Source organism: Oncorhynchus gorbuscha, linkage group LG24 (assembly GCF_021184085.1).
Source record: "Oncorhynchus gorbuscha isolate QuinsamMale2020 ecotype Even-year linkage group LG24, OgorEven_v1.0, whole genome shotgun sequence".
NCBI classification, from domain to species: Eukaryota; Metazoa; Chordata; class Actinopteri; order Salmoniformes; family Salmonidae; genus Oncorhynchus; species Oncorhynchus gorbuscha.
Window position 1 is genome coordinate 49,981,562 of NC_060196.1, and position 19,920 is coordinate 50,001,481.

General features: G+C 41.5%; 1 protein-coding gene across 2 annotated transcripts; it reads right to left on the reverse strand.

Moving 5' to 3' along the window:
* Window positions 1–83: 83 nt before the first annotated feature.
* Window positions 84–18,857, reverse strand: LOC124012543 (regulation of nuclear pre-mRNA domain-containing protein 1A-like). 2 transcript variants are annotated; one of them, XM_046326289.1, is made up of 7 exons: window positions 18,475–18,857; window positions 11,630–11,759; window positions 11,237–11,343; window positions 8,840–8,931; window positions 8,429–8,555; window positions 3,942–4,117; window positions 84–1,650 (listed from the first exon to the last, which is right to left on the reverse strand). In XM_046326289.1, exons 1-7 carry the CDS (start codon window positions 18,623–18,625, stop codon window positions 1,495–1,497), a joined length of 939 nt encoding a protein of 312 aa, XP_046182245.1. In that variant the 5' UTR covers window positions 18,626–18,857; the 3' UTR covers window positions 84–1,494. The 2 variants fall into 2 exon arrangements, with proteins under 2 accessions (XP_046182245.1, XP_046182244.1); XM_046326288.1 differs by lacking the exon at window positions 84–1,650 and having other exon boundaries at window positions 3,296–4,117; window positions 18,475–18,854.
* Window positions 18,858–19,920: the final 1,063 nt, after the last annotated feature.

Genomic DNA, 19,920 nt, shown 5'->3' on the forward strand with positions numbered 1-19,920 from the left:
ACACATGCACATTTTAAAACTACAGGTAATAATCACCCCAAAATAAATCATTCTGGATTGATGCAGACAAACATGACAACAAGTCTTGATAGATTATCCTCTGTTTTGCTGTTTATTTGGTTCTGAGAACTGAACGCGTTACAACAATGTGTTTCAATGAACACTTTCAAATCAGTCAAGTAAGTTATAAGGTATGGTTTTGCAAACAGTGGGGCCCTTCAAGTTCTTTAAAGAGCATAGCTGTCATAGGCGGCTGAACAACATTCACTAGAGGTTAAAGCCAAGGGGCAGTAAATAATACAGTAAACAAGCACACAACACTGATGTCTCAACTCACTTGTTCCAAAATGGGAAAGGCTTCAACTATTATGGAGACCTTCAACTTCTATAAAGCTGCATCTGCAATGAGACTCAAGGATTTTTTGGAATGACTAGCAGGTCTTGGAGAGCCCATAACGACCATACAAGATAAAACCAAATGGTTCCTAGTATTTACATGCAACTTTGTCTATGTGGTAAAAATAAATAAATAGGTTATCCGCTTCAAGAACAATGTTTACAATGAACAATGCATGTTTCTGTTTTCTCAAAAGCTTTTCTCAAAACAAGTGAAACATATTCAAACCTGTTACTTTTAACAGTAACCTAACATTTCCCAACTATTTAATTTTGCAATTAAATCTGGGCAAGAGAACCTCTCTGAACATGCTTAACTATTTTAAGGCCATTGATATAGAACTTAAACAGCAACAATCCCTGCTATTAGTGAAGCACCCAAGAGCAATATCTAAAACCCATGAGCTGTGTCCGCATAATGGGAATACTTTAGAACAGTTATAAAACAACACAAAGATAATCATTTGTAATAAAATACTGCAGCTGATTATAATGATACCATACAGAGGGGATGTATTCATTGGGACTACTTCAGTATACAATTTCTGGTGCTATCTAAATTCACTATACCTGTCGATACAAAAATAATATCACAACAATATCTTCCTGACCATTTTCGGGAGGTTGGGGTAAGGTAGAGAGGGGAAAACAGAAAAGGAATATCATGGGAAGACTGTCAGTAAAAGCCAAGAGGGAATCACTGTATCCATGTATACAGAGGAAGAACAGAATAGGGGAAGAAAGAGAGTTCATTATGTATGGAAAACCTGGGTCATGCTTTTCAATAAATAGCAATAGATGTGAAAGCATAGGATATATCAATTCTATATATATTATATATCAGACGAATGATCTATCGTTGTGAAAAGATGAGAGATTATTGGCAAATAGGAGGGAGGGTTACATGATGACTGGTAAGAGAGGCATGGACAGTGTCGATCAGGGAGCAATGATAAACATGACTACATGGGGAAAGATAGGAGAGAGCCTAGGTCAAACAGTAAGTAGTGCAATGAAGTCCAGATGTTAAACGATATGGTGAGAGATGTCAATCAGAGGGTGGGTGGTCAGTCATGGGTGAAAAGCACAGGTGAACTGTCAGGCTGTGGGGTCATAAAGTTCGACACCAGATGAGGGCAGGTGCAAATGTCCACTGGTCACACTGGGGAGCAGAGAGAGGTCTGGTAGATTGCTGAGACGAGTACGCAGCTCCTTCCGTACCTGGGTCACCCGTGCCAGCTTGCGCTTGTACTCCTGAAACAAGAGTAGGTATGAAGAGTGATGTGATATGTTTTGTAAAACATACTTCGAGTGGGATAAACTGTTCAATTATTAGACACAACCTTTTAGCACAATGGTTAGGGAAAGGGAGGGTTTACAAAGTAATTTGGGCACATCAGAGTAAACTGATGACATTCAATCATTTTGGTTTCATTGTGAAGTCCTATTTACTTTAAGTGGCAAACAGAACATTAAAGTATAGATAAGTGAGTGAAAACTGTGCTGTGCATTCTCCATGGTTTTATATTACTAGTTTGTGTTAGGAATTGTTTCTTGAACTGTTTCTTGAACTGAAAACCACCTCCCTACATCAACCTCTCACATCAGGATCACAGCTTTTATGGAAAAGGAAATATTTCTGAAATAACCTTCCTATAGCCATTCTGGCATTAGTTGTGAGCTATGAAATCCTTTCATTAAATTTGAAGTGACAGAAACTAGTGTTTGATCCAGTCATGTATTTACTACAGCGAAAAACCAAGGTGTTTCTCCTTACTATTTTTAAGTCAGTTTAACTCATCTAACTATTCAAATATATGCAAATTGAGCATTACATCAGTCAAATTATTAGTAGTGTGGGATAAATTCATCCTTCTAGGCAAGTCACGGATATGTTAAGGCCTGTAACAAAGGCCCAGTTTGAAAACAACCCCTTAACTGAAGTGTATGACTCCCCTACACACCTGGGTAAAAACTAGGTCAACCCCCATCCTCAGAGTGGAAGAGTAAAACTACCCACAAACAATGACTGCTTATACAGGCAGCCCAATTCTGATATTTTTCAATTATTTGGTCTTCTGACCAATCAGATCAGCTCTGAAAGAGCTGTGATTAGTCAAAAGACCAATTAGAGGAAAATAACAGAATTGGGCTGCCAGTGTAAACAGCCATGGTAAGTCAGAAAATAGCCATAGACAATAGTCCTGACACAAATAGACATGTGTTTAGAGAAAGGTGGTAGGCAACTCAAGTCCTGGGGAGCTGCAGCATTCAGCTTTTTATTCCAGGCCGGCTCTTAAAACCCGATTAAAGAAAATTGTCTAGGGTTGACCCAGTATTATTGATTTGGTGTGTTAGTGCTGGGCTGAAACAAAAGCCTACACTTACTACAGCCCTCTAGGGCAAGTGGCCCATGCCTGGTTTAGTTAGGGGCTTGACAATTCAAATTGAGAAAACCAAAGACTAGTATAAATGGTCAATGAACACAATATACACCTGCTGAACATGCCCATTTCAGACACTTTTACTACCCCAGTATGAGTAAGAGTGTTATAACCTGACACTAACCACACCTAAATACACTTAAAATAAATATCATTTGAGCCCATCTGTCATTACTTTGTGCATTGAGTAGAACTTTTAAACAGCATTCAATCCCATTTCTCTGGTCTACTTTGTTGAAGCTATGACCTCAATGGCTATTTTCAATGTAAAGTATTTGGTTTGGATATACAAAAATGTCATGTGTATGCGATAACAGGTGAAGTTGAGCGTTATGCTTAAGAGTTTCATTTATTATTTAATACCATAACTCAAGGTCTATCAAATAGGACTGGAGTCATTCAACCCACCACCACCAATACACACAAGTAAAGGCAAATAACAGCACTCAGATTCATTTTTATTCTCTTTTTTTTTTCTTTATTACAAGAGATTTGTTGAACTGCAGATACATTGACCAGAATACTTGATCTTGCCGACTTCCTGTGGGTAAAGGCTGGACAGTTACGCATTCAGCAATTGCAAAAACACACATTTTACCTCCACTGTGTATTAGAAACCAATGGCAATAGATTGTAGTTCTGCAAGTAATGGGGTGAGAGATGTCATCTTCGCTAAAGCATTGTGAGCCTGTACTAATCATGTGAATGACAGCACTGGAAAGTGGAGGCATAACGACTTGAATCGTAACTTGAGGTAAACATCTAACAAACTGTTGTGCAAATCTCCCACTGACATCAATTCAGGATTAGCATGACCGTTCCAGTTAAGCGTGCATCTCAAGTTTGGACATGGCCAAATAAAAATATTTCTCCCATCAAAGTTTTACTCCATAAGGGACAGATCATTATACTTCAGAAGTGTTGCTTGTGCAAAATGTGAGTAGTCCACAGTCTATTCAATTGGAGACATTCAAAAGGCTGAGGGGATACAGGACACAAACTGAGGAAAAAGCCTGCTACAAAAACAGAACATGTGAGAGAGACCGAATGAAGCTGGAGAATGACAAGAGTGTAGTGAAATAAAGGTGATGATTTACGCACTTCTAGTTTCTGCTCGTTCTGGGCCAGGCCATCCCTCTGGCTGTGTAGAAACAGGGTGAGCATGCGTGTGAGCTGCCGCCGGTCATCGACCTCTGCCGCTAAACGTCCGCTGTAGTCTGCCAGCAACAAGCAAGCCTCCTCCACCAGCCTGGACAGGCGCTCGCCCTGCTCTTTATCTGAGACAGGGATGAGAGAACGCTTTCACTTCAGCTGAATGGGTTAATTGCGACAAGTGAGTGTCTCCAATGATGACAAACGATATCAAGCACTGACAGGGTGGTTGTAATGAGCATTTAGGTAAATCGGGTGAGGACTTAAGAGCCTTTTGTTACATCGCCAACCTAACAGCCCTTTGTCATTTGTGGCAAAGAACTTAACGTTTTTCCTCATTTTGCTACATTAAAGCTTTATTCTAAAAATGGATTAAATATTTTCTTCCCCTCATCTACACACCTTAATGACTACGTGAAAACAGGTTTAGAAATGTATTACAAATAAAACTTAAATATCTTAATTACATAAGTATTGAGACATTTGCTATGAGACTCAATTTACCTCAGGTGCATCTTGTTTCCATTGTATCTTTATTTAACTAGGAAAGTCAGTTAAGAACCAATTATTATTTTCAATGACGGTCTAGGAACAGTGTTCAGGGGCAGAAAGACAGATTTGTACCTATTCAGCCCGGGGATTCGATATTGCAACCTTTCGGTTAGTAATCCAACGCTCTAACCACTAGGCTACCTGCCACCCCATTGATCATCCTTGAGATGTTTCTACAGCTTGGAGTTAGGGTTGCACATTTTGGGGAATATCCAGAGGTGGTAACTTTCCATGGTAAAGTATGGGAATTAATATTAATACCATTTAAAAATGTTGATTTTTTTTGCATTGGATATATTTACCATATATGGAGACAAACATTTTACCTGAAGTGGACCGTTGCAAATGATTAAATCCTTCCAATAGAAAAAAAAACAGTTGTTACAAATTGAACTTTAATTAAATGAGTAGACTTCACATGGGATGATTTATTTCCCTGAATAAAAGACCGTTTTGAATGATCCATCGCAACTCCAAAGTATTTTTAACATCTGTAAAATGATAGTTTAGAAACAAAAGCTTTGGTTGTCTTCCATGTCTTCGCCCTGGACCTTCTCAATGTCCACCTCTTCAACAAACTGAGGCCTCATGTCCCTTTCCAACCTTGAGGGTGGCTCATTGTCAAGCTCAAAAAGCCTCAAATTTGCCTGGATGGCCACCGATTTTTCAACCCTTGTATTGGTCAGCCTGTTGCGTGCTTTGGTGTGTTCCCAATCAAGGACCAGTTGCGCTCTGAGGTGGCTGATGATGGTGGGATTCAGAGTATGATAAGAGGCAACAGGGGAAAGAGCCTCAGATCCACAAAGTCCTTTCCACCAGGTGGCTGATGAGATATGTTTGCACGACTGCCATATTGCATCTCTATCCCAAAGTCCTTGCTTGGAAGTGTACTTCGCCAGACTGCCAAGAACCTTGGCCTTATCCAGGCCAAGGTGGCAAGACATGGTAGTGATGACACCATAGGCATTGTTGATCTCTGCAACAGACAGGAGGATGCTCATGCCAGCACACTTGGGGTCCAACACGAACACTGTGGCATGTATAGGCTTCAGGCAGAATTCTTCACACTTTTTAAAATGTATTTCAGAACTGCAGTTCTCTGCTTGGACCAACATTGAAGTGGGCAGGGAAGTTCAGATTTCTCTTACATCTGTAAGCAGAGTCGGAACATCAGACAGGATGAGAGAAAAAATATCTTCCAATACACATTGCCTGTGAGCAGAGGTGAGTTGCATACACAGCTTTAGCAAGACATTCATCAGCATTTCTCTGACTACGTACCTCTATTGAGTTAAACAAACAAAAAAATTATTCCAGGAGGACCATAAGCTGTTGCTATTGATAAAGTGTCTGATTCATCATTTTCACCTCAAATAGAAGTAGAGGGACTTTTTCCAGAGGTTGCTTGTTGTGAGCGCTGAGGGAACTTTATGCACTTGGTCAGATGATTCTGTGTCTTTGTTGCATTCTTCAAATAATTTGCAAATGTTCATAGCTTTTCCTCCTACATCAGCTGCAGTGAAATGTCTCCACACATCAGATCGTGCCAGTGGCATTTTCCTGTAAAGATAAGGGGGGAAAATGAGAAAAAAACAAATACAATTCCATGTACAGATATATAGTTAGGCAGTTAGATTAAACAACTCCTTTGTAAGATAGAGGTTTCAAATTAAACATGTATGGAAACAGGTGAATTAACCCACATGGTAGCAAAAACTAACCAGCAGAAAATATTTAAACACTTTGCTATAGGCTACTATTTACAAGTTTTTATTTTTTATCTCGTCTTAAAATATATTCACCTCACCCAGTATTGTAATCAAAACTTACCAGAAAGCATGTAGTCCTTGGCACAGAGTGTAGTGTGGGCTCAATAGCATCTCATTAGTGTGCAAGATCTTGAGAATCAGCTGTACATGATGGAAGAGAGCACTGTGCATGCAGAGGGTTGCAATTCCATTGAATTGGGGATAGTTTAACTAAAAATAAGCCACAATAACTAGAATTGCCTTGTGTATCCCACTTCTGATTAATTAAAACAAAATTCCCTAAACTTCAAGAAAAGCTTCCGGAAATTTAACAGAAAGTTTCCGACCAATTGCAACCCAAATTGAAGTCCACCTGTAGTAAATTAAATTGATTGGACATGATTTGGCAAGGCACACCTGTCTATATAAAGGTCCCCCAATTGACAGTTCATGCCAGATAAAAAAATCCAAGCCATGAGGTAGAAGGAATTGTCCGTAGAGTGCAGAGACAGGATTGTGCCAGGGCACAGATCTGGGGAAGGGTACCAAAAAAATGTATTCAGCATATAAGGTCCAAGAACACAGTGGCCTCCATTCTTAAATGGAAGTTTAGAACCACCAAGAATCTTCCGAGAGCTGGCCTCCCAGCCAAAATGAGCAATCGGGGGAGAAGGGCCTTGGTTAGGGAGGTCACTAAGAACCAGACGTTCACTGACAGAGGTCCAGAGTTCCTCTGGTGATGGGAGAAACATCCAGAAAGACAACCATCTCTGCAGCACTCCACCCATCAAGCATCTTTGGTATATTGGCCAGACAGAAGCAACTCTTCACTAAAAAAGGCACATGACAGCCCACTTGGAGTTTGCCAAAAGGTCGCAGTTGCAAATGAGAACTTGTTCTCAACTAGCCTACCTGGTTAAATAAAGGTGAAATAAAAATAAAATAAATAAAAACCTAAAGGACTCTCAGACCATGAGAAACAAGATTCTCTGGTCTGATGAAACCAAGATTTAACTCTTTGGCCTGAATGCCAAGCGTCACATCTGGAAGAAACCTGGCACCATCCCCACGGTGAAGCATGGTGGCAGCATCATGCTATGGGGATGTTTTTCAGCGGCAGGGACTGGGAGACTAGTCAGGATCGAGGGAAAGATGAACGGAGCAAAGTTGAGATCCTTGATGAAGTCCTGAGCACTCTGGAGCAGGTTCTCAGACTGGGTCAAAGGTTCACCTTCCAACAGGACAACAACCCTAAGCAAAGACAATGCAGCATTGGCTTCGGGACACGTCTCTGAATGACCGAGTGGCACAGTCAAAGCCCGGACTTGAACACGATCGAACATCTCTGGAGAGACCTGAAAAGAGATGTGCAGAAACGCTCCCCATCCAACCTGAGCTTGAGAGTTTCTACAGAGGAGAATGGGAGAAACTCCCAAAATACAGGTGTGACAAGCTTGTAGCAGTAACCAGAAGGTTGCAACTTCAAACCCCCGAGCCGAGGTACAAATCTGTCATTCTGCCCATGAACAGGCAGTTAACCCACTGTTCCTAGGCAGTCATTGAAAATAAGAATTTGTTCTTAACTGACTTGCCTGGTTAAATAAAGGTAAAAAATAAAATCATACTCAAGACTGTAATCGCTGTCAAAGGTGCTTCAACAAAGTACTGAGTAAAGGGTCTGAATACTAATGGGATATTTATAAAACATCCAAAAACCTGTTTTTGCATTGTCATGATGAGAGATTGATGGGGGGAAACAATTTAGTCAATTTTAGAATAAGGCTGTAATGTGACAAAATGTGGAAAAAGTCAAGGGGCCTAAATACTTTCCAAATGTACTGTATGTGATTGAGAACCTTGCTAATTGTAGGGACAACTAATATACAGTTTGTTTAACTGTTGAACTGACTAAGTATGGTTTATGTGTATATCTGTCGTAGATTTCAGAAGACACTAACACGTTCCCCGAAACATCAAAAACAACTAGGGCACTTGCAGGGGTCAGCACAGCAGTAGTGCAATGGCCAAGCCACACTCTGGAGTAGAACCACACCCCCAGTGGCACTCGGGAGCATTCCGCAGGGCTGACTGTAGCTGGTGCAAGAGTGTGGGATAGAAGTGTATGCCAGGGCCCACCTGTGATCCTGTGCAGTAGTGACGTGTCCAGCACCTCAGCAGGCAGGCAGGAGATCCGCTGACACAGCGCTGAGTCCCCAGTGGCGGAATTCTCCAGTTCCTGCAGGGCCCGGATTAACTCTGCCGTCTGAGAGGGGTAGAAAAAGAGGGAAGGGGGAGAGTGAGGAAGAAATGACAGATGGGGACAGACTCACATTGCAGTTAGAAAGCAGGCCAAACATCCGAGAAAATAACAAAGAAACTTCTTAAAGCCATGCGGATAAAAGAAGAAAAAAAAATCATAAAGTGGGATACAAAGAGGTAAATGCAACGACAGAAAGAACCTCAGATCGGTTGAATGAACATAGCCATTAAACAGCCCCCCTCACACAGTCCACGCCACCCCCTGTGAGGTGTTGGGTTGGCCTGTACCTGTGGGGGCTCTGCTGGGGAGCTCCGGGAGGCCATGTCCTGGTCATCCAGTTGAATTTCCTCATACGGCCTCTTCTTGGCCTTCTCTCCCACTGTGGAACATTGATACAGGGTGAGCGCTCATGTGAAGATGACAACATACTGATATGAATACTATGTCACATCCTTTGACACTGGCCATGTCTGAATACACGTACTTCTGTCCGAGTAGGCCAATTGAGTACACTATAAAAAAGTCTAACAGAACACAACATTGAAAATCTAGTATAAATTCCATCACTCATTTCAGCTGAACAATAAGATACAGGGATGCCATGCCGAAATCAACAACTAGCAGGAACTTCTCATTTCCAGTATAAGAAATTACATACATACACAATGGGAATTTTCTAAAATCAAGTGTTTTAAAATGCCAGGATGTTCTACTTATTTCATCTAGTAGAATTTGACACACTTTTCCACAATGCATTGGAAGAGGTGGGCTGCCCTAGTGCTTGACTACTTGAAGAGAACTGGGGCTTAATAACAAAAACTAGGCTAGAGGCAGACTGAGTCGGCCTATAACTCAATTCCTATTCTATTCAGAGTTTAGAAAAATTAACCAGATTGGAAGTGAGCTATTATCAGGCTGGTTAACGCAATGCACGTCTGTCAAAATGGGGGGGGGGGGGGGGTCCACCCCCACTTGGCACTGCCCCTCATTAAGGATCCCTCTACTTTCCACCGTTCAGCTTTCTCTCGATCCTGACTAGTCTCCCAGTCCCTCGCGCTGAAAAACATCCCCAAAGCATGCTGCTGCCACAAATAACACACTTTACTGTAGGGTTGATGCCAGGTTTCCTCCAGACATGACACTTGGCATTCAGGCCAAAGAGTTCAATCTTGGTTTCATCAGACCAGAGAATCTTGTTTCTCATGGTCTGAGAGTCCTTTAGGTGGCTTTTGGCTAAATCCAAGCGGGCTGTCATGTGCCTTTTACTGATGAGATTCTTCCATCTGGCCACTACCATAAGGGTCTGACGGGTGGAGTGCTGCAGAGATGGGAGAAACTTCCACAAGGACAACCATCTCCACAGAGGAACTCTAGAGCTTGTCAGATTGCCGATCGGGTACTGGGTCACCTCCCTGACGAAGGACCTTCTCCACTGATTGCTTAGTTGGATAAATGGTTTCCAGTTTGCAAAGAGTTAAATAAAGTTCGTTCAGAGCCATCGATGTGTCTGCTTGGGGGGGGGATATATACGGCTGTGATTATAATCGAAGAGAATTCTCTTGGAAGATAATGCGGTCTACATTTGATTGTGAGGAATTCTAAATCAGGTGAACAGAAGGATTTGAGTTCCTGTACGTTTCCTTCATCACACCATGTCCCGTTAGTCATGAGGCATACGCCCCCGCCACTCTTCTTACCAGAGAGATGTTTGTTTCTGTCGGCGCGATGCGTGGAGAAACCCGTTGGCTGCACCGCCCTGGATAGCGTCTTCCCAGTAAGCAATGTTTCCGTAAAGCAGAGAACGTTGCAGTCTCTGATGTCCCTCTGGAATGCCACCCTTGCTCGGATTTCATCAACCTTGTTGTCGAGAGACTGGACATTGGCAAGAAGAATGCTGGGAAGTGGTGCGCGATGTGCCCGTCTCCGGAGTCTGACCAGAACACCGCCGCGTTTCCCTCTTTTTCGGAGTCGTTTCCTTGGGTCGCTGCATGCGATCCATTCCGTTGTCCTGTTTGTAAGGCAGAACACAGGATCCGCGTCGCGGAAAACATATTCTTGGTCGTACTGATGGTGAGTTGACGCTGATCTTATATTCAGTAGTTCTTCTCGACTGTATGTAATGAAACCTAAGATGACCTGGGGTACTAATGTAAGAAATAACACGTAAAAAAAAACAAAAAACTGCATAGTTTCCTAGGAACGCGAAGCGAGGCGGCCATTTCAGTCGGAGCTCTACGGACAATTCCTTCGACCTCATGGCTTGGTTTTTGCTCTGACATGCTTTGTCAACTGTGGGACGTTATATAGACAAGTGTGTGCCTTTCCAAATAATGTACAATCAATTGAATTTACCACAGGTGCTCCAATCAGGTTGTAGAAACATCAAGTATCAATGGAAACAGGACGCACCTAAGCGCAATTTCAAGTCTCATAGCAAAGGGTCTGAACACCTAAGGTATCTGTTAATTTTTTTTTTTAATTACATCAATTAAAAAAGTGCAAAAATTGTGTATAGACATGAAAATAATATTTAATCCATTTTAGAATAAGGCTGCAATGTAACAAAATGTAGAAAATGAGAAGGAGTCATGTTCAGATCAGAGTACATGGAAGAGGCCAGGACAAGGAAGACACTTAAGACTATGAACACACCCGAGGTCTCCGTTGGTTAGGAGGGTACTTACACAGAACGTGTGAGAGCTGGTCCAGCAGGTTGTTCTCATACACCGCTCTCTCCTGCCAGATTGACAGAACCCGGCCCAGCTGTTTCTTACATCCATCCTCTCCATCCCTGCACACACATCCAATTACCATCAGAAGGCTCATGTGACAATTTTTTTATTTTACCTTTATTTAACTAGGCAAGTCAGTTAAGAACAAATTCTTATTTTCAATGACGGCCTAGGAACAGTGGGTTAACTGCCTGTTCAGGGGCAGAAAGACAGATTTGTACCTTGTGAGCTCGGGGATTTGAACTTGCAACCTTCCGGTTACTAGTCCAACGCTCTAACCACTAGGCTACCCTGCTGCCAACCACGACAATAACTAAAACAGCTGGAGCCAGGTTTGATTCTTACCTGGACACGTGTTTGAAGGCATCAACGATGACAGGAGCAAAGTCCTGGGTGAACTCGGGTCCTTTCTTCTTGCTGTTCTGGATGACATCGTTGGCAAGGTAGAGGAAGGTGAGCTTCCTGGATACCTTGGCTGCAGACAGATCACAGTCAAGTGTGGGAAACAGTCAAAGCAGAGTGATCTTACACAAAGCAACAGAGGCAAGTGTCAAATGCTCCTGCTGGGTTTCAACTCAGGATACCTTTATCCCTTATTTTACCAGGCAAGTTGACAGAACACATTGTCATTTAGAGCAAGGACCGGTGGAATAGTTACAGGGGAGAGGACGACTCAGGCAGACTACACATGACTAACTTAGAACCCAGTTAGTCAGCCTGTGTTGGGTTAAGACCTAACAGCAGAACAGTATGACGCTGCATATTAAAGCCAAAATTCAATTGCCCTTACATCATAATGCAGTTGACAAACAGGTGTTATGTAGCTCTATTGTAGGAAGTGGATCTGCCTTTAGGGTTTCTCCCCCTGAGCGATCAACCGAAGTAAACAAAAAGCTGGACATGCCCGTACCTGGTTTATGACTTCAAGCCTATCAACAACCAAGATGAGGCCGGTGTAACCGAAGTGTAATGGCTGGCTAGTCAACACGCGCTAACTAGAGGGACGGAAGCTATACTGTTACACTGGCAATACTAAAGTGCCTATAAGAACATCCAATAGTCAAAGGTTAATAAAATACAAATGGTATAGAGGGAAATAGTCCTATAACTACAACCTAAAACTTATTACCTGGGAATATTGAAGACTCATGTTAAAAGGAACCACCAGCTTTCATATGTTCTCATGTTCTGAGCAAGGAACTGAAACTTTAGCTTTCTTACGTGGCACATATTGCACTTTTACTTTCTTCAACACTTTGTTTTTGCATTATTTAAACCAAATTGAACATGTTTCATTATTTACTTGAGGATAAATTGATTTTATTTATGTATTATATTAAGTTAAAATTAAATTGTTCATTGTTCATTCAGTATTGTTGTAATTCTCATTACAAATAAAATCGGCCGATTAATCGGTATCAGCTTTTTTTTGGTCATCCAATAAAATCGGTATCGGCGTTAAAAAAAAAAATCATAATCGGTCGACCTCTAGTACACAGCACAAAAAACTTTGTAGCTATTCATAAAGACTTGAAGCCAGAGCTAACCCTGTGACATTGTTAGTGAACTCATTCAAAACACAAATGACAAAAGAAAGTTATGACAAAGAAACCTACAAAAATGAGAGCACAACTAACCATGAGTAGACTACAGGCAGGGCAATGCTAAGACATCAGATGCTATTCCCAGTCCACAGAAGTATGAGCAGCTCCCAAAATACCGAGGCCCAAATGGGATATCATTGAGTTCTTTTAACCAAAAGAAAAAACAGACCGCATCAAATACCACAAAAGCTCAGATTTGTATTTAGGCAGTAGGCTTTTAAAACGAGAGACAGCTACAAGTATCAGTAGGCAATGTCATACACAATGCAGATTGTCCTCTTCCCAAACACATTTTACATAACATCTCATCAATTTCACATGGCAAAAGACCAAAATAATTAGCCACCCTACAGCTGAATGTGGCAGTCATTGAATACCTGTGGGAACCTGTTGTAATCATTGAGACCTTGTGGTAGTGTAAGAAATCCTTTAAAAAAAATAAAAGTTCCATTGGTGTTTCCGTGTAATTTTATTGTGAACATTCCTTGGCAAAGCAGGCTAATTCCAGTCAACTTATTTCAGATATAGCCCATCACTCATGTGCAGTGATGTGATGCAGAGATACATTTTTGGAAAACGTTTCATAAGAGGGACTTTGCAATCATTTTGAACAGATGCATGAAGCATATAGGCTATAACCTACCACTTGATCACCATTCCATTCCACAAGTTATTGGATGAAGGGGTCTTCTGTACAGGGGAGTTTAGTTAATGTCTTAACATTAAAGTGCAGCGCCTGAGGTACGGTTTTGGAAGCATAAGGACCCTCCCTATCTTTCATATCAGCGAGAAATAACAATTTAATCTAAAGTTAGATTGATACACACCTTCATAGGGTTAGTGTTCCCACACAGCCATGTCACAGCGAGTGTTAACGGAAAACCGAGGGATTAAATAGCACACTGATCACGTGTGAGAAACATGCTGCAACTGAAAAATGCATTTGGCTGCAACCGCGATAAAGGTGGTTAAAAACAATGAGTTTGTACAATTATTTTGATGTGATGAAAGCAAAAAAGGGACTTGCACTGAATAAACGCAACAATTTCAAAGATTTTACGGAGTTCATAGAAGGTAATGAGTCAATTGCAAAACATTAATTAGGCTCTAATCTATGGATTTCACATGACTGAGACTACAGATATGCATCTCTTGGTCACAGATATCTTACAAAATGTGTAAAGTAGGGGGCGTGGAACAGAAAACCAGTTAGTATCTGGTGTGACAACCATTTGCCTCATGCAGCGTAACGCATCTCCATTGTAGAGTTGATCAGGCTGTTGATTGTCGCATGTGGAACATTGTCCCACTCCTCTTCAATAGCTGTGCAAAGTTGCCGGATATTGTGGCAGGAACTTGAATGCTGTCGCACATGGCGATCTAGAGCATCCCAAACATGCTCAATGGGTGATAAGTCTGGTGAGTATGCAGGCCATGGAAGAAATTACATTCAGCTTCCAGGAATTGTGTACAGATCCTTGCGACATTGGGCCGTGCATTACCATGCCAAAACATGAGGGGGAGGATGATGAATGGCACGACAAGGGGCCCCGGGATTTCATCAAATTGCCATCAATAAAATGCAATTGTTGTCTGTAGCTTAAGCCTGCCCATTCCATAACCCCACCGACACCACAGGGCAATCTGTTCAATGTTGACATGAGCAAAGTGCCCACCCACACGATACCATCTGCCATGTACAGTTGAAACAGATTAAACCGTGAAAAGCACACTTCAGCGTGCCGGTGGCCATGGTAGGTGAGCATTTGCCCACTGACAGCAATTACGACGCCAAAGTGCAGTCAGGCAAAGACCCTGGTGAGGACGACGAGCACGCAGATAATCTTCCCTGATATCGCTTTTGACACGATTTCACATTGAAAAACACCAAAACTACCTGCCAAATTATACAAAACGACATTGGAGTCAGTTTATGGTGGGGAAATGTACTTTCAGTTCTCTGGCAACAGCTCCTGTGGACATTCCTGCAGTCAGCATGCCAATTGCGTGCATTGTATTGTATGACAAAAACCGCACATTTTAGAGTGGTCTTTTATCCCAGTACAAGATGCACCTGTGTAATGATATCATTTAATCAGCATCTTGATATCCCTGTCACGTGGATGTATTATCTTGGAAAATGATAAAGGCTCACTAAGAGGGATGTAAAGAAATTTGTGCAAAGTTTGAGAAATAATCTTATGGATAAGAACATTACTGGGATCTTTCATTTCAGCTCATAAAACATGGGACCAACACTTCGTTGTGTTTATATTTGTACAGTATGTTTCTAGAACCGTAAAGCAATTGAGAATCGATTCACGTTCAGATGGAGTAATTACAGTGCATTCATCAAGTATTCAGACCCCTTAACTTTTTCCACAAAAACAAGTTGACATTTTTTGCTAATTTATTACAAATAAACTGAAACATCACATTTACATAAGTATTCAGACCCTTCACTCAGTACCTTGTTGAAGCACCTTGGCAGCGATTATAGCCTCAAGTCTTTGGTTTCACAATGCATTTGTGGAGTTTCTCCCATTCTTCTCGACAGATCCTCTCAAGCACTGTCAGGTTGGATGGGGAGCATCACTGCACAGGTGTAACGTTGCCCTAGTCAGAGGTCCTGAGCACTCTAGAGCAGGTTTTCATCAAGGAGCTCTGTACTTCGCTTCGTTCACCTTTGCCTCGATCTTGACTAGTCTCCCAGTCCATGCCACTGAAAAACATCCCCACAGTATGATGCTGCCCCGAACATGCTTCACCGTAGTAATGGTGCAAGGTTTGCTACAGACGTGACACTTGGCATTTAGGCCAAAGAGTTCAATCTTGGTTTCATCAGACCAGAACATCTTGCATCTCATGGTCAGAGTACTTTAGGTGCCTTTTGTCAAACGCAAGCGGGCTGTCATGCGCGTTATACTGAGGAGTGGCTTCCGTCTGGTCACTTCACGATAAAGTCCTGATAGGTAGAGTGCTGCAGAGCTGTTGGTCCTTCTGGAATGTTCTCCCATCTCCACAGAGAACTCGAGAACTCTGTCAGTGTGACGATCGGGTCCTTGGTCACCACCCCAATCAAGGCCCTTCACCGATTGTTCAGTTTTGCCAGGCGGCCAGCACTAGGAAGAGTCTTTGTGGTTCCAAACTTCTACCATTTAAGATGGATGGCGGCCCATGCGTTCTTGGAGACCTTCAATGCAGCAGACATTTTTGGTACCCTTCCCCAGATCTGTGACTCAACACAATCCTGTCTTGGATCTCTACGGACAATTCCTTCGACCTTGTGGCTTGGTTTTTGCTCTGACATGCACTGTCAACTGTGGGACGTTATATTGGCAGGTGTGTGCCTTCCCAAATCATGTCCAATCAATTTAAATTTGCCACAGGTGGACCCCAAGTTGTAGAAACATCAAGGATGATCAATGGAAACAGGATGCACCGGAGCTCAATTTCAAGTCTCAAAGCAAAAAGGCCTGAATACTCACATAAATAAGGTATCCGTTTTAATTAATAAAGCTTTGTCATTATGGAGTATTGTGTGTAGATTGAGGGGGGAAATGTATTTAATACATTTTAGATTAACAAGCTGACCAGACCGACCGCATGTTGATTTTGTCCACCCAGACGAGATCAGGACACGCAGGTTGAAATATCAAAACGAACTCTGAACCAGCTATATTAATTCCGGGACAGGTCAAAAAGCATTAAACACTTATGGTAATTTAACTAGCTAGCTAATTTGCCCTGGGATATAAACATTGTGTTGTTAATTTTTCTTAAATGCACATGGTCCTCCACTCCGACAATTAATCCACATTTCAAAGGGTAAACATTGGTTTCAAGTAATCTCTCCTCCTTCATGCTTCTTCGGACTCCATGGCTGTTGCCAACCAACTTTAAGGTGCATTACCACTACCGACTGGAGTGTGGACCTCAGTTCAACTTTCAATCACCCACATCATATGCTCCTAAAAAAACAATGAGATGGGAGAGATGGGACTTGCAGCCCATCAAGCATCACAAATAGAACCAAATTCTATTTTCGCACCTGGCTACGCAGACGCTCATGAGCAGTGTGGGTGCAATGACTGAATAACGTGTACATTTACTTTGTGACTCGAGCGGTGTGGTCAGCATGTAAGGCTGTAAAGTAGCTAAATGTAGAAAAGGGAAGAGGTCTGAATACTTTCTGAATGCACTAACTGCCAGAGCCAGTCTACCTCTGAAAATAACCAGGTCCTTGGACCTTAAGGAGACTTACAATTACTCCTTAAGAACATCTTGGGCTAGCTATAACCCACTTACATGTACATTTTTATGGGCAGCAACACTGACCCTAGTTCACCCTTATGTTAAGTAGAACATACTAGGAAATATGACAGTGAAGTGGAGTGCCAATGTGAGGGGTTCTACCTGTAACAAGACTACCTGGTTTTAGGTGTCAAATGAGTAGCGAGCTAATAGTTACTGCATTCTCATTCACTATCAGAGCAATCACTCCAATCACCCAACTTTGAGATATAGGGAATTTATAAAGTATTCATATCCCTCGACGTACAGCCCAAATTCAAAGTTGATTTTTATTCTCACCCATCAAACACATACAAAATAACCCATAATGACAGTTTAAACAAGATTCTGTTGTCCGAGACAAATTGCACTCCTTGGCCTGAACGCAAATCTGTGTAAAGATTGCCCTTCTCCACCGCTCCCCATCTAAATTCAGAGTTTGAGTAAATATGCAAGGAAGACCGTGAGAAAATTAAATCCAATTCTGCAAAGCTGATTCATACCCAAGACGACTCAAAGCTGTAATCACTGCCAAATGTGCTTCTACAAAATACTGACTCAGGGGTGTGAATACTTGAGAAATCAGATATTTCTGAATTTAATGTAATACATTTGCTACAATCTATTTGGGATTCAGGCTGTAACAAGAAGATGTGGAATCATTCAAAGGGAATACTTTCTGAAGGCACTGTATTAACTAGGCAGGTAACTAAATTGCAACTTCATAAAGGACTCGAGGTACCTAGCTAGCCGCTGGCTTGCTTGACTGGGGCCTCGTGCCAGTCTTGTTGTCCATTCCAGCAATACCTTAGCAGGTTGATTGTTAACCGACTATCCCCAAGCACCCTTCCGGGGAGCTAGAACGAACGCTAGAACTAACGTTAAACGTTAAGTTTGATCACTAGCTTGTTAGCAAGCCTTTATTTGCACTTAATTAGTCAACTACTGTAAGCTAGCTACACAATTGACAAACAAGTTAGCTGGTAAGTAAAGTATCCAACCGCCAGTAGTTGACAAATTGACGTTATGTAGATTAGATAAATTGATGACACGGTTAGTAGATTGTGATGCAGCCGACGACATTTGGTGTTTGTTTACTTGCAACGTTTAGTAATCTAGCTAGCTAAGTTGCTACCATTGCTTGTTCAGCTAACAGTAGTTAGCTAAAAAGCTTGCAAGCTAGCTAACCTTCGCAATTGTTCGTTAACATGTTAGCTAACTACACGGTCATATCTAAATAAAAGATACATGTTAATATTGATGAACATACTTCACCTAACTAACTAACATTACCTTTTTTCAATTCGTTGAACCAAACGTTGACGATGGTCTTCGAGTGTTTTCTATGATGGATAAGCCAAAGTGACAGTGTCTGAACACTTTGTTGAGAGTTGCTAAGCTCCAATAGTTTCTTCTCCAACGCTGCCTCTGAAAAAGCTGACATGTCGACGACTTTTGGGGAAAACAAATGTTGGATGCTAGCTCTGGCCTACAGCTAGCTAAATTAGCAATTGGGCTAGCACGAGATATGCTTGTGCAAACGCTGCAGCCCTGCAAGTGTGTACGAACGAAGGCAGGGTCACTTTACCCTCTCTATTTACGTGCACGCCTGTTTCTGTATTTTAAAAAATCCAGCCCTGCAAGTGTACGGACAGAGGCAGGGTCACGTTGTCCCCTTTATTTCCGTGCACGTATGTTTCTGTGTTTCCATTGGTTCATTCTAGAATGAAGGCGGGATGTGGCTTGTAAAACATACCACGTTGCATTATTTTACATTCTCGTTACAATCTCATGAACTGTGTTAGCAGCCTGATCTCATGGACTAGACATACCATAGTAAACGTAATTCCGGGATACCAATTAGTCTCAAATGTTATGTTTGGTATGGTTACAAAACACAGCAAATTACTTTTAACCCCTCTGTCTGTAAAGTTCAAGATATGGCTTGGAACTTGGAAATCAATCAATCTACCATCGTTAATACAATGGAAATATCTAATGATTTATTATTTAAGTATTAAAAGTGTATGGGCTACAGAGAGAAATAAAATGGTGCAGTTTCAGGCCATGTAGCAGAAAGTGATGTGGGCATCGAAGATGGGTGTGTGTGCTAGTGGATCAAGGCAGGTGTGATATAGTTGATGTTTGAATGAAGTTGTCGTTTGTATGTGTATTTTTTGTATATTTTATAAAACATAAAATAAAAAGTATAACAAGACAAACGGTTACTTAAAGGTGCAATATGCTCTGTGTAGTTGTTTTTGTCGCACTGCTTTGCTTTATCTTGGCCATGTCGCAGTTGTAAATTAGAACTTGTTCTCAACTGGCCTACCTGGTTAAATAAAGGTGAAATAAAAATAATCAGAAATTGCTCTGTCATTTCCTGGTTGCAAACGTTCATGTTTTTTATTTTATTTTATTTCACCTTTATTTAACCAGGTAGGCTAGTTTAGAACAAGTTCTCATTTGCAACTGGGACCTGGCCAAGATAAAGCATAGCAGTGTGAACAGACAACACAGAGTTACACATGCAGTAAACAATTAACAAGTCAATAACACAGTAGAAAAAAGTAAAAAAGAGAGAGTTAATATACATTGTGTGCAAAAGGCATGAGGAGGTAGGCGAATAATTACAATTTTGCAGATTAACACTGGAGTGATAAATGATCAGATGGTCATGTGCAGGTAGAGATACTGGTGTGCAAAAGAGCAGAAAAGTAAATAAATAAAAACAGTATG

Excerpts from the sequence above, each read along its gene's own strand:
- LOC124012543 (XM_046326288.1), bottom strand. The coding sequence starts at position 18,625 with ATGTCAGCTTTTTCAGAGGCAGCGTTGGAGAAGAAACTATTGGAGCTT. Across the intron at positions 11,344-11,629 it reads GCCTTCAAACACGTGTCCAG|GGATGGAGAGGATGGATGTA; the intron begins GTAAGAATCAAA and ends ATGTGTGTGCAG. Across the intron at positions 8,932-11,236 it reads CCAGCTCTCACACGTTCTGT|TGGGAGAGAAGGCCAAGAAG; the intron begins GTAAGTACCCTC and ends AATGTTCCACAG.